This window comes from Rana temporaria, chromosome 2, assembly GCF_905171775.1.
Source record: "Rana temporaria chromosome 2, aRanTem1.1, whole genome shotgun sequence".
Taxonomy (NCBI): Eukaryota; Metazoa; Chordata; class Amphibia; order Anura; family Ranidae; genus Rana; species Rana temporaria.
In genome coordinates, this window is record NC_053490.1 from 425761898 (window position 1) to 425777313 (window position 15416).

A 15416-nucleotide genomic window follows, 5' to 3' on the forward strand; every position below is an offset into this window, starting at 1 on the left:
TACGCAAACGACGTAAAATACGACGCTGTTCGTTCGTTTCCGACGTCCATACCTAACATGACTTGCCCCTGCTTTATGATCGGTAACTTTACGCCGGAAAAAGCCTTACGTAAACGACGTAAAAAAATGCGCTGGGCAGACGTACGTTTCTGAATCGGCGTATCTACCTAATTTACATATTCTATGCGTAAATATACGGAAGCGCCACCTAGCGTCCAGCGTAAATATGCAACTAAGATACGACGGCGTAAGAGACTTACGCCGGTCGGATCTTAGGGAAATCTATGCGTAACTGATTCTAAGAATCAGGCGCATAGATACAACCCGCACACTCAGAGTTACGACAGCGTATCTGGAGATACGCCATCGCAACTCGTATCTGAATCCGGGCCACGGACTTTATTTAAACATAGTGGGCCAGATTCAGATACATTTGCCCTGGCGCAGCGTATCAGTGATACGCTACGCCGCCAAATCTTACCTGGCGGAATTTCGAATCCACAGCGATTTCGCGCCGTAAGATACGGCATCGTAGTGTTTTTCTGGCGGCGTATTTGAAATTGGGCGGGTAGGGGGCGTGATTTATTTAAATGAAGCGCGTCCCCGCGCCGCTTGAACTGCGCATGCTCCGTTTTGAAATTTCCCACCGTGCTTTGCGCGAAATGAAGTCGCACCGACGTGATTTTTTGAACGTCAACGTGAGTTACGTCCTTTCCTATTCACGGACGACTTACGCAAAATGTTTTTTTTTTTTAAATTCGACGCGGGAATGACGGCCATACTTTAACATGGCAAGTCTAAATATAGGCCACAAAATAGCAGCTCTAACTATACGCCGGGAAAAGCCGACTAGCGACGACGTAAGAGAATGCTAAGGCCGCGCGTACCTTCGTGGATCGACGGAAAATGCTAATTAGCATACCTGATGCGGAAAACGACGCGAACTCCACCCAGCGGGCGCCGAAGTATTACACCTACGATCCAAAGGTGTACGAAGCCGTACGCCTGTCGGATCGAAGCCAAAAGCCGTCGTATCTTGGTTTGAGGATTCAAACTAAAGATACGACGTGGCAAATTTGAAAATACGCCGGAGTATCAGTAGATACTCCGGCGTATTTCTTCTGTGAATCTGGCCCAGTAAGTTAAAATAAATTAAATGCTGGGTTCACACGCATCCAATTCATAATATTAGGAGATTTCGACTGGCTCTCTATGGAGCCAGTTCACATATCTCTGCTGCGGATCAGGTGCGAATTTGCACAGGAGCCCTGTGCGTCTTTTAGTCCATTTCAGGTCCAAATTCAGCAAAAAGTCAGGCTGAAATTGGACCTGAAACGGTGAATGAGGATGCACTGAACCCAGCCAAAAGCAGAGAAATGCACCAGGAACAATTTTAAAATGTAACACTTTTCAGTACATGATTGTAATCATTTTATATACAAAAATCCACCAATCATTGTGACAATCAACAGAAGGAGATGGAAAACATCATAAATCTCAACGTGTTTCATGACACATGGTTCACTTCATCAGGAGTCTGATGTCTCTGATAGAGTGTAGCTGAACATAGTAGCCAAAGTTCAGAAGAAAATGAACTCTTAATATGAGATGGAATCCACAGAGGGAGAGCCTGTCTTGGGGGTTGTAGGCAGGCCTCACGATGGTAACGGAGACAACGGCCAATGGACAAGTAGGGCAAACTCATAGCCAGATTAAACTTACTCATCCAGAGCCTCATGACCCATGGAGCGACCTAGTCCCAAATGAGCTAATGTTGTGTGCAAGCCAATGTATCCTGTGCATGCAAGCCAATCCAAAAAAACAGGTGAAGAAGACAAACAGCCCAGGCACTGAAGGATGCTGGACACATCAGCATCAAAGACAAAAATGAAAACAGAACAAAACAAACCAAGAGGTAAAAGAAGAGGGCAAGGAAGGAGATCTGGTCAAGCTTACCAGTGCCACTGTGTTGTGGTTATAGCTTAATGAGATCGCAGGTAGGACCTCAGGGTGTCAGCGTTCGAAATCTTGATCTGGGTACACCATGTTGCTGTAAATTCGAAATGCTTTGCAATGAACTCTTCTATTTTATCATATGGTTCAGTTCAGCTACCCATTCTTTAATGCCAGGCACAATACTTATACGTATACGTATTATGCACCGTACTGCAGAGAAGAGGAAACAGAATAAACCTTTTTTAGCTGCTAGTGAGGAACCTGGAAAAACAGATAGTAAAGCCAATTCTGGTAGAGCTGGATAGTTCCTGCCTGTGATGTGTTCACACAATTGGAAGACAGGTTTCTAAAATGGTTTTACTCAAGGGCAGGTCCACCATAAGTTGCCTCCACATCTCCAGGTCAGGGTAGATTGGCAGCATTTTGTGCAATCTAACAGGACACCTATTTTATAGTTTATTCCTGAGTTAAGAGGCTTGATTTGAATGTGAGGTAGAATGAATTTCCGCAGTCCTTAGCAGTGAACAAAGTGTCAAACTCTCTCTTTCAGTCTCTAAAAAGAACGGATGACGAGGAAATATGTGATAAAGAAGTATACCCTCAATTGTGGATATTGAATGAGGGCAATCGGTTTGCCTAAGACAGAGAGACTCGAAAGTGGTCAGGTCTCTATGTATTGGGCCCTATTCCTTCATATTTTCTCGTCGCTGTGGTTGAAAATAAGCATTGATTTGACCCCACTAATGAATGAAAAATGATATGATTGTTCTTAAAATAATTCTACCAAAATTCTACTCGTTTATTGCAGCTTTAAACTGGCTGTAAAATGCAGGCACAACCCATTTGCTGGTAGTAATTTTTTATTTTCATGTTTGGACAGAAGATTACGTAAATCTGCACTTTGAACTTTTGAGAGTCTTTGAAAAAGAGGATGGGCATGTGGCAAAAGTTGTGGGAACAATGGTGATCCGCTGAAATGGTCAAACACTATGGTCTACTACTACTATAGTCCACTGGCTCCATAACACCTTTGTTGCTTTTTGAAAAGAGATGCACAGTGGATCGTTTTCACCGAGTGGTGCAGGCATAGCTAACTAGCAATCAGGAAGCACACAAAGGAGCAGTAGAAATAAGGCTCAATCGCCTATTTTTACCACCTTCCCCCAACCGTAAGTGTAAACAAAGCTATGAAGGCTATTGGCTGATCTGGCTAATGTTGGCATTGGCAATTATCATTTCACATCAACAGGTACCTTTAAAATGGCCACAAACATATAGATTTGTTCATATCACATGGATGGATGAATCCCCCTAGTCTGGCTTTCCAGAACACCCAAACAGTGCCTGTGTCTAATTGGGTACAGCCACTGTTCGGCCCACCATTTTCTAACAGGCTCTGAGGGGGAGGGGCCGAGCAGGAGAGTCTGGACCCCACTAACACACAGCTCCTTTCTCTATCTGCAACATAGAGAGCGTCCTGACTCTCCTGTTCACCTTCACCCCCTCAAGGGAGGGGGCGAGCATGACACTCCACACCAGGGAGAAAGCCTTGCATTACTGTGTGTAGTTACAGACAGAAGAACAGGAAGTGAGGATTTCTCAGAAGAAATAAGGACATTTAAAACCAAAATTGAAGGATGAGGTAAGTGAAGGGGGACTGCACTAAGGTAAAGGATGCTCTTTAGGATTTTTTTTTTTTTACCTTTACAACCTCTTTAAATTAGTTAGCAGCACACATTGGTCTAGGCACAACCCTTATAATGCAGACAATGCACATTTACCACTACAGTAGTAGTTCATCGGAGTGCCATTTGTGCATTAACACATTTTACTACACATTACTGTGGTGTATCAGTGTGAATGACTTGTATTCATCTGTTTCATCTCATAAGATAATATAGATCATGTGCAGATATTAGGTATACCATCTTCCTTTAAATAAAAGACATCAGTTCTTCTACATTTGTATGTGGAGTCTGTGGAACATCCATGGGAGCTTCTAGTAGATTCCCACAGTTCCGTTCCCACTCTGGTACATTCAATATAAAACAGTACGGGTATATTGTTTTCTTAATAACCACAATGCTTCCTGTTGAATAAATGGACCGGTTAACAATGACAGTGTGGGAACTGGATTTTGAGATTTACTGTTCTGAATTTGTGTCTATAGAAATAATTCTAGTGGAAGATGGACGTTAGTACAAATGTTAGCAAAATCAATGTTTTGCCAAATGTAACCCTTCGTGAAATAAGTTGAAACTCACTTGACAGAAGAAGGCAGATGACTTTTCAGTTCATGTTTTAATACATTGGTGAACATGTCTTTTTGGTCGTTTTACTTGTGCTTTAGATAAAGTGGTTGTAAAGGCTGAAGGTTTTTTTATCTCCCATGTGCATCATCCCCCTAATAGTCACCTAAGCCCAATCCTGATCCAGCAATGTGCACGAGAGCCTCGGCTGTCCCGGGACCTCCTCTCCTTGGAATTGTCATAATAAAGATGTCAGTAGCTTATGTATCCAGGGGGTTGAAAAAAGTTATGTTATCAAAAAGGGGAGGTGACAAGTTTAGGTCACTCTACAAGAGAGAGGTTCATTGGATATTCCATCTCAATACCAGGCTGCCCATCGGCCTCAATTTTGAGTGGGATATCACACACTTCTATGAGTGACTCTATATCCTTTTACATTGTATTTTTTTATATTTGATACTGTAGTATTGATGGTGTGCTTGGTTTGAGATATGCATGGACTCCCCCATCTTGGAATGGTCACCTGCCCCATGATGTTTCTTGATGGGGGGACCATGGTTGTCCACTGGGTGTCAGTATATTCCATCTCCGTTCTGCCTGGCTCACTTTTTCTGTTTCCGCTATGTTCCCCCTTTTTTTTTCTTAACATTTTTATTTTTCGCTCTTTATTTATTGTTTTTCTTTGTCTTCCCCTACTTTTTATTGTATTTTATTATATTTATCGCCTGATTGGCATCTTTTTTTCGAGCTACACACAAATATTACTAGATATATGCTATAGCCATTACCGTTCAGTATTTTTGTCATCTATATTTATTTAGGACTGATTTTATTAATTGGCGCATTTATCTTAAATCCACAGATATCATTTTTTTTTGTTATTTTATCTTTCTATGGGCATGTACCCATGTGGATATGTGTGTGTATGCTCCATGCATATATTCACATTCTCCGGATTTTTTTTCATGGCAGCAACTATTTTGTCTATTTTTCATATTTATATGTTTATATCATTTAGGTTTTCTTTATGAATTTATGCCGGGAGATACTAGCATTCTTTTGATCCTACTCCATTTGTTATATGTGATCTAGCCTTGGCGATTATATGGGGTGGCTTTGGTGAAACTGTACAATAATATTGATATGAATTAACATTAAGGAGGGACAGCATCATCTTTTTAGCGGATCATATCATTTTGAGCAACATGTACAAGCATTAATACACATGTGATAGGTGTGTTGGTCTTTTCACTCGTTGTGCATACAGTATGTTGGTACATGAGAATTTTATTACATATGGCATGGGTGTCCAAACTTTTTTCAACGAGGGCCAGATTTGATGAAGTGAACATGTGTGAGGGCCGACCATTTTGCCTGACATTATTTGAACCATTAAAATTCGGTCTAAGTGTGTTTGTCCGAGCACTAATACAGGGCCCAACAAGAATTATCTTGCCTTTGTGGCTGTGTGTGGTGATAAGATGATCTTGGGCGTGTTATTTGGATATACCGCATTTATCGGTGTATAACACGCACCATCACTGTAAGACAGAAGTTTCAGGAAAAAAATTACATTTTAAATAAAGAACTGTGAAGCTAAATAAGGGTCAGTGCCCATCAATGCAGCCTAATCAGTGCCCATCTGCAGCCTCACCATTGCCATGAATTCAGCCTCACCATTGCCATTAGTGCAGCCTGATCGATGCCCATCTGCAGCCTCGGAGAGGACAGTGAGGGTGGCAGGACGAGCGCCAACAGATTACATACAGGAGAATCTCCTGTTTACTCGGTGGCCACTTTAATACGAAGTCCCTCCTCCTATATTAGACAGAACAGTCGTCCAATGGCAGCCCAGGAGACGGGACTTCCTATTACAGATACCGCAGAGTAAACAGGAGATTCTCCTGTACATTATGTAATCTGAAGGCGTTTGTCCCTGTCCCCTCCGATAAATACGGTATATATCTTTTGTGGCCCCGGGGGCCACAGAAGATATATATATCCAAATCACCAGGGGGGCCGTATTAAACTCGAAGGCGGGCCGCAATTGGCCCGCGGGCTGGACTTTGGACATGCCTGACATATGGTATTATTTTATGTTTCTTTTTCAAAATTTGAAGATTCTTTATATATCTTTTATTTTCATATACTGTATTTTCATATATTTTTGATATGTGGAATCTCCAGTCTTCAGCCGGGGGGCGGGGGGGGGAGGTGTGTAGGGGATTCTCTCCATCTGTTTAATGGTTAAGTTCTGGATTTTAGACGTTCACAGGTGCTTTCAATTACACCACTAATGGCATAAATGTTTTGTCTATTTGTTTCATTGTTTAGTTGTATATGCAGCACTTTAGTTATGACTAAGCACTGTATCTGGTGTGAAACATGTCAGCGGCTGTGCAGTTAGTCTGTATGCCTTTGATGCCTTGATTTAAACATTTTCAATAAAGGTAAATATTTGGAGTGCGGCAATCCAGCTATTTATTTTTTCCATGACACTTTGTGGGAACTGGTTAACTGCCACTGACATCTCCAGTGATACTTATGCAGTGATCAGTGTTAATAATATACACTGACACTGTACTAATGACACTGGGTAGGATGGGGTTAACATCTGGGGCAATCAAAGGGTTAAAGGTGTATCTAACTATGTTTACTGAGTGTACTATGTAGTGCTTTTACTAAGGGACGTGACGGTTTTTATCCCCTGCTTTGTGGGGAAATAAAAACCAGCACATCACCGCTGTCAGAAGGAAGCTTTGTGTTGCATGTTGGTGATGGCATGTGCTGGAGCCAGTGACAGCACAGCTGCACAGCTTCTACCTGGTAATGCAGAATCACATATATACTGTGTATATAAAAAAACAAAAAATGCAGCGCTAAAAAATTAATGACAACCAATGTACAGGAAGTGACTAAAGGTTATTAAAAACAACATCCGTAGTGAACAGATTGGATATCCTAGTGCTAGATCAGAGTCAGATAAGAGATCAGACACAATTTAAATCCCATGAATGTGCAACAAATTATTATTCTATAAAGAATTGTTCATATGATAATTACACTCGGCATGGATGAATAATCCACAGAAGTTAGATGGAAGGAGGGCTACATTCTTGCTACTGCAGATGTCGCCTCCTTATATACAGTTATTTCACACCAGCATGGCCTACAAGCAGTTGATTTTTATCTACAGCGTGAATCTACTATACCTCCCCTTCAAAGGGAATTTATTTTGGAACTATTAAAATTTGCGACAACGCATAATTATTTTTGGTTTGGAGGTAGGTTTTTTCTTCAGATCTGTGGCGTGGCGATGGGGGCTAAATTTGCCCCCAGCCTCGCCAATTTATTCATGGCTTTTTGGGAACGAGAAGCTATTGACAACCAACCACCACCGCAACTGCGACTTTGGAAACGCTACATCGACGATGTGTTAGTTATATGGGAAGGAGATGTCGCATCACTTGAATTATTATTTTCTAATCTTAATTCCAACACAAGAGGCATTACTTTGCAACATGTTATCAGCACTTCGCACATACAATTCCTGGATCTAAATATTTTTGTCAAGGAAGGCCAATTGATTACCAACACATTTTTCAAAGATACGGATCGGAATTCTTTCATTCCGATTTCCAGTTGTCATCATAGCTCTTGGCTTGCTGCAGTGCCAAAAGGACAATTCCAGCGCTTAAGGCGTAACTGCACAGAGATTGAAGACTACCGTAACCAAGCTAGTGTGCTTAGGCAAAGATTCATTAGTAAAGGATATCAAGTAAATTTGATTGATGAAACCATTAATAATGTGGAAATGATGGAGAGAGAATCTTTGCTAACCAAAAATACCAATAAAAGGAATCTCATCCCTTCAGACAAATTTAGTTGGTCTTTAACAACCAAATATTCTAACCAACACTTCTCCATTAAAAAAAATCTTAAATAAACATTGGGATGTTCTGAGAAGCGATAGGATCCTTGGGGCCCACATTCCTGAGCACCCTGTCTTAATTTTTAAGGGCGCACCTGCTTTGAGACACAGTGTAGCACCGAATGTTGTAGACCCCCCAAAGGAAATATCATTTTTTCACTCACTTAAAGGCTTCTTTCCATGTCGCCGTTGCAACATTTGCAAAATTAATTCTTTTAAGGAGCGCAAATGTATCAACTTCCAATCCTCAGTCACTGGGACTTCTTATGACATAGACTCATTCATTACCTGCTCTACCAAGTATGTTGTATACATGATACAATGCCCTTGCTCCAAACAGTACATAGGCCGCACAAAAAGAGAATTACATATTCGCCTCAGTGAGCATGTTGGGAGAATTAAAAGTGGTTTTCCGAAACACAACCTCTCAAAACATTATGATAAATATCATGGGAGGCAACTGAAAGGTACCAGTTTCTTTGCCATAGATAATGTCCGCCCACATTGGCGAGGCACTAATATGGTACGTGCTATCTCTAGGCTCGAAACTCGCTGGATCTTTTGTTTAAAATCTTTCATCCCTTTCGGGCTTAATGTCGACTGGGATGTCAACTGCTTTTTAAATAATTCCTAATCTATTTTAGAGGTGATGCAATCATTTTTAATCTTTTTTAATATTTTTACTTAATTAATTTTATTTTATTTTTTTACAAATAAAATTATATATATATTATCAAATTATAAAATTTATATATATCTTGGGTTCTAAGATTAATATTAATCTACATTTCCATTTTTGTAGATTTATTGAACATTTAATTTAATCTAAGCTGTATTCATATCCAGATAGGTTTAGTGATTAGTGGACATCTATGATGTACATAGATTAATTGCTATTTACTTTTTCAGTAGTGTTTCGTTGCTCCGCTGCCAGAAATTGAAACACCGCCACGTTCTTATTATAATATTATTTTCTGTTCCGGGTGGTCCGTCTTTATAATCAAGTAAGCGGACTTCCGCTCCTCTTGCTACCCACATTAAATGGTTTGCCCTCAGTCCTACATGTGAACCAGATCCAGTTTTCCAGCTTCACTAATGGATACCTGGGCTATTTAAAACAACCAAGCGAGCTGACGTCCATATCCGGCTAATCCCCCGTAGAAGTCCCTTCGTGACGAAACAATTGTTGGGTGCCGTGACGTCATTGCGTTCCGTCCTGAACGCTGGCCGTGGTTGCAGACTGAGTAGCGAGGAGCATCGGAACACTACAGCTGAAGCACTCTCTTTTTTATCCTTGTCCACTGTTATGCAGTTTTTGGCAACTTAACTGTAAGTGCATTACCTTTATTAAATATAACCTTTGGTTTAAACGTTATGCACTATGAGAAGTTTCTTTTTGTTCCAATTTATGACACCCGGATCGAATGCTGAGTTATATTATTGCTGAAAAGGTATTGGGAGACCAGACTTCCCATAGGCTCTATAAGACTGGTGGAAAACAGTCTTTACCTCTGGTAAGCGGTTAATCCTATCTTCACGAATTGCATGGGTGAACACTTTTTCACAGCAATCAAGATCTCATCACATCTTGTTAATTAAGGAATGTTTTATAGATGAAACCACACCGGATTGAGACACTTTTTAATTTTGGGTTTTCAAACGGACTTTGCTGTTTCTTTATCACTCATTCATTTATTCATCTGGACTCTTTCTTACATCAAAGAGTTTTTTTTTTTGTATACACTGTTTTTACTCAATTGTATTTAAGCATTCTATTACTAATAACAGCGCTGCACTGTTTTCTATATTTAGGCATCCTACATAGATAAGTTTATATAAACAAGTAGCAATCTTGTAATTCGCCAATGTGAAATGGTGAATTGTTGAGACACTTGTAGATGCAAGAAGTGATCAGCAAATGTGACACCCGGGACAGTGACTCCAGCACCAGCACCAGCACCGAATGGCGGTGGGACAAAAGAGCAACGACAAATCCTCTCTGGCAGGTGAACTGGCTGGAACTCCTGTGAAGGGAAAGTTCTGACGTCCACGTCCCACAGGCGAAGGTTAAAAACTGTGGCTACACAGACCATAGTGCAGTAAAACTTAGACTTCCAAGTAGGAGTAGACACCATATAAAAAAGACAGAAGAAAGCTCCACATAGTGCAGCTAAATCTGGAGATATGATGAAAAAATAAGCTTGTTTATTCCAATAAAATTAAAAAGATACAGGCATCGTAAAAAAGCTTGTAGGTGGTGATCACATAAGAAAGTTCTATAAGGCGTAGTGTATAGCGCCAAAAGCAGGCTATGTACCCGACATGTTTCGCACATTAGCTGATCATTTCTTGCATCTACAAGTGTTTCAACTTCACATTGGCAAATTACAAGATTGCTACTTGTTTATATGAACTTATCTATGTAGGATATCTATTCTGTTGATTATTCATCCATGCCGAGTGTAATTATCATATGGACAATTCTTTATAGAATAATAATTTGTTGCACATTTATGGGATTTAAACTGTGTCAGATCTCTGATCTGACTCTGATCTAGCACTAGGATATCCAATCTGTTCACTTATTAATTAATTATTATTATTATTAGTTATTTTTAATAACCTTTAGTCACTTACATTGGTTGTAACTCTTTTTTTGGTGCAGCATTTTTTGTTTTTTATTTTCACTTACATATGTCTATATTGTTGATGCTAGCTGCTTTCACATATGCTTTTCCACTTAGTAGCGCAACACACACATATATATATATATATATATATAGGCCCCGATTCAAATACATTGGCGCATATTATTGCCGGCGTAGCGTATCTAATATACGCTACGCCGACGTACCGCAGAGAGGCAAGCACTGAATTCACAAAGCACTTGCCTCCCAAACTGTGCTGGGTTCCCTCGGCGTAAGCCGTCGTAGGTGGAAGTGGGCGTGAGCCATGCTAATGAGGCGTGACCCCATGCAAATGAGGGCCCGAGTGCCATACAAGTACTTAAAATGAACGGCGCATGCGCCGTCCCGTGGACGTATCCCAGTGCACATGCTAAGAATCACGTCGGAACTACTCCCTAAGATACGACGGATCACTGCCTACGACGTGAACGTAACCTACGCCCAGCCCTATTCACGTACTACGTAAACAACGTAAAATACGACTGCTGTGTTCCCTGGTCCATACCTTACCATGAGTTGCGCCTCATATATGTGGAATAACTTTACACCGAACGTACGACTTATGCAAACTGTGTATATTATACGCCGGGCGCAAGTACGTTTGTGAATCGACGTATCTCCTTCATTTCCATATTTGAATAGGAAATCAATGGGAGCGCCACTTGCAGCCAGCGTAAATATGCGCCCACGATACGCCGGCGTAGGAAAGTTACGTCGGTCGGATGAAGCCTATTTTCAGGCGTATCTCAGTTTATGGGCACGACGCATAGATACACTTATGCGGCGTATCTCGAGATACGCCGGCGTAAGTGCTTTGTGAATCTGGGCCATACTGTATATATATGTGCACTGTCAGCAAGTGGTTAAACTAAAAAAGCTGCTTAAAAATTATTTAATATCACTTTAATAATAATTGTATGAACATTCTGTTCCTGAGTTTAGATATACAGTACTATATTAATAGGGCTTGTTGCGCTGTCTTTTTGAATAAACCCATATGTCTTAATTTAAGAAAATAAGGCAAGAAGTAAAATGATATCACTCACACATGAGCGAACAGAACACGAAAAACATCTGTATGCAATAATGGTCGACTCTTTTTATTGTATCCATGGTGATTACCGTAAAAGGAAATGTTCCTTGCATTACAGTTCTTTGCTTAAAGCAGGTATTTGTATTTTACAGAATGCAGTCCTCTGCTGAATGTCATCACAGTGATAACTAATGCAAATCTGTCTCTTTATTTTTCAACAGTAACTCAAGGACTTATTCATTTTCACAAGGAACGCTTTTGTTTAACTCCAGAATGCATTGAAGCTGGTAAGACTGAACAGAAGAAGATTTATATATATATTCCCTTTGATAAGTGTGAACCAGCACATACAGTACAGCAATTCTTTAATTTCCTATATGACTTTTCTAGACTTTTTATAGTTGAAATGGAGCAATCCTCTTTCTGTCTGTTCATATTCTTCAGACGCAAAGCATTGTAAGCAGCGCAGATTCTTGGAATTCAATTTTATAACTGATCATGCCATTATAATAAGCCATTCGTTTTAGAGAAACATCAGTAGAATGGAGAATTAACCTTTTACGGGGAACATGCTGATAATGCTAAGCAGTCATAGCAAATGTTGCTTTTCTGAACATAATATAATTAGGAATCATTGGTAATGTATGACTGAAGCATTCATTGAATATAACATCCACACCTTTGTCCTTAAAGTGACACCAAACTCTGATTTAAAAAAAAAAATGAAAACTCTGTTCAAGTATGTATTCTTAACTCAAAAAGTACCTTCTATTGCTCTCAAACTCCTCCAAATTTTTTATTTTTGTTGCTGCTGTGATTTCAAGTCCTGTTAGAGGGTGGCTACACTCGTTCTCCATTGTCCCACTGTATGTAGGAACGTAGCCACCCAATCTTTTGCACACTAGGTGAGGGATGCTATAGGACAGGGATATGCAATTAGCGGACCTCCAGCTGTTGCAAAACTACAAGTCCCATCATGCCTCGCCTCTGAGTGTCTTGCTTATGGGTGTCAGAGTCTTGCTATGCCTCATGGGAATTGTAGTTCTGCAACAGCTGGAGGTCCGCTAATTGCATATCCCTGCTATAGGATTTGTAGTGAGTATAGAGCAGTACACATGACCATAACTAAAGCTGGCCATGCATGGATCAAAATGTAGCCAGTTCAGCAACGTCTGGACAAATTTTGCTCCATGTATGGCCAGTATGGTTGAACAAAAGTTGATCTTCTGATCAGTCAGAGACATATACAGTGTTTAAACATCTCACACTGCAGATTCAAACCTATAGGGTTCAAAGCACAGTCAGTGCTCACAACACTAATCGCGTTCTGCGATCCACCAATCAAAATCTACTCCAGATACCCAAAGCCAGATACAAGTCCAAAGGAGAACGAAGATTTGCGGTCCAAGGACCCAGACTATGGAACGCTCTACCAACCACTATCCGATTGGAGGTAAACCACCTGGCCTTCAGTAGAAAGATCAAGACCCATCTCTTCTGAGGGCCCAGGGAATGGATACCAAGCGCCCAGAGGCGATTCAGTTCGCATGTGTTGCGCTATACAAGTTTCTCACTCACTCAGTACATTGTGATTGTTGGGAGGAATTCCAGGCACAAATAACATTTTTATAGGTTACCTATAAGATTGCAAATTAACACTTTTTGAGTTCAGGTCCACTTTAAAGAACAATTAAAGCTATGCCTATATTTTTACTTAGTAACATTGGTCCAGCTTGGACCAATGTAGCTGTGTATATGCCATGCCTGATCAATACCCATGGAAGCTTTAAATTACTGAAGTAGATACCACTTCCAATGCAGAGTGGCAAGTCTGATGCATTGTGATAAAGTTGGTTGGCCACTTACCACTCAGAGGTCCGAAGACTGCACATCATAAACCAAAGGGCCGCAGGTTAGGCACCAGGGTCCTAAACACAGGCCTGCACAACTGTAAACAAAGTAACACACTATACAAGTGGTATCCAAACTGCGGCCCTAGGGCCAGATGTGACGCTTTGTTTGCCTTTATCTGGCCCTTGAGGCATTTTTCCTGCCACTGACACCAACAATGGGGCATAATTCCTGCCACTGATACCAACAATGGGACACTGTTTCTTCCACTGACAGCAATGATGGGGTGTAATAACTTCCATGGACACCAAACACGAGGCACTATTCCTCCCAAAGACACCAACTATTTCATCCTCTAAGGCCTCGTACAGACGAGGGGATCTCCGCTGGAAACGGTCCGCCGGACCGCTTCCAGCGGAGATTCCTCCTCCGGATTTTGATCCGATGGCTTGTACACACCATCGGATCAAAATCTGCGTGGAATACATCCGCGGTGACGTGTCGCGGCGTGTATTCCGCGGTGACGTGTCGCGCCGTCGCCGCGACGATGACGCGGCAACGTGCGCGACGCTGGAAGGTAAGTACTTCCACGCATGCATCGAATCATTACGACGCATGCGAGGGAGGGTAGCGGACGAATTGATCCGGTGAGTCTGTACAGACGACCGGATCAATCCGCTGGACACGATTCAAGCGGATAGATTTCTTAGCATGCTAAGAAATTTCTATCCGCTTGAAATCGATCGGCCGGACGAATCTCCACGGATAAATATCCGCTAGGCCGTACAGACGACCGGATTTGTCCGCTGGAACTGATCCGCGGATCAACCCCAGCGGATAGATCCGGTCGTGTGTACGAGGCCTAATACATAAGATCTGACATTGTTAACTCCAACTGGGCACAATCCGGCCCCCTTAAGGTCTGAAGGACAGTAAACTGGCACTTTATTTAGAAAGTTTGGAGACCCCTGCACTATACTCTATAAATTATTATGCCAAGATATCTCTATCTTTGGATTTGTAGATCCTATATTTTGTTCCAGATTCATGTAAATATATGAATAATGGTAAATATCAATGGCAAAACCAAATGTTGCATTGGTACAGTTAAGGAGGGTCGAGGAATAATGGGTTCTGCTGCAGTGGAAACAGATGTTGGTGCGTTGCATAAATATTTTCAGTTCTATCTGCAGCAGATGAGGACAATTTGCTTTGCAGAGGAATGTCTGCTGTATACTCTGGAGCTGCTTAAATATTCGCTTTCCATTTTAAATAAATTGAATTTGTCACGGACTCATGGAAATGCAGATGTGCGAATCTTGCTTCTCCAAAACCTTATGATTTGATTTGCATATGTCTGAACATAAATATAACAATGTGAATAGAATTAGGGCTGCATTGTACCCGCTTGTAATACAGTCCACTATTTCAGCTATGCCTGCAGTTGCTATGTATTTCATTTGGTATCGCTCTGTCTGATTCATTTTCTCTTCCGAATAAATGCAAAAAACATTTTTTCAGGATGCCAACAACCAAACATTTGAAATGTGCTGGGTTATTCAGTCACTGAGTGTTTTGTATTCCTAACACAGATCTGTGCATTGGTGCTGCAATGATATTCATACACATATTACTATGAGTTCATAAGACCACATATGAATACTGCCTCTAGGTGGCACAGAAGAAACAGAAACATCTGAATGTTTCTC

General features: G+C 41.0%; 1 protein-coding gene across 1 annotated transcript in view; it reads left to right on the forward strand.

Moving 5' to 3' along the window:
* The window catches only part of PHEX (phosphate regulating endopeptidase homolog X-linked), a 262838-nt gene that overhangs the window by 34338 nt on the left and 213084 nt on the right, over nt 1–15416 (forward strand). Inside the window, exon 2 of the mRNA XM_040338252.1 lies at nt 12078–12143. Coding sequence (XP_040194186.1) covers nt 12078–12143 — 66 coding nt within the window. The remainder of the gene's footprint in view (nt 1–12077; nt 12144–15416) is intronic.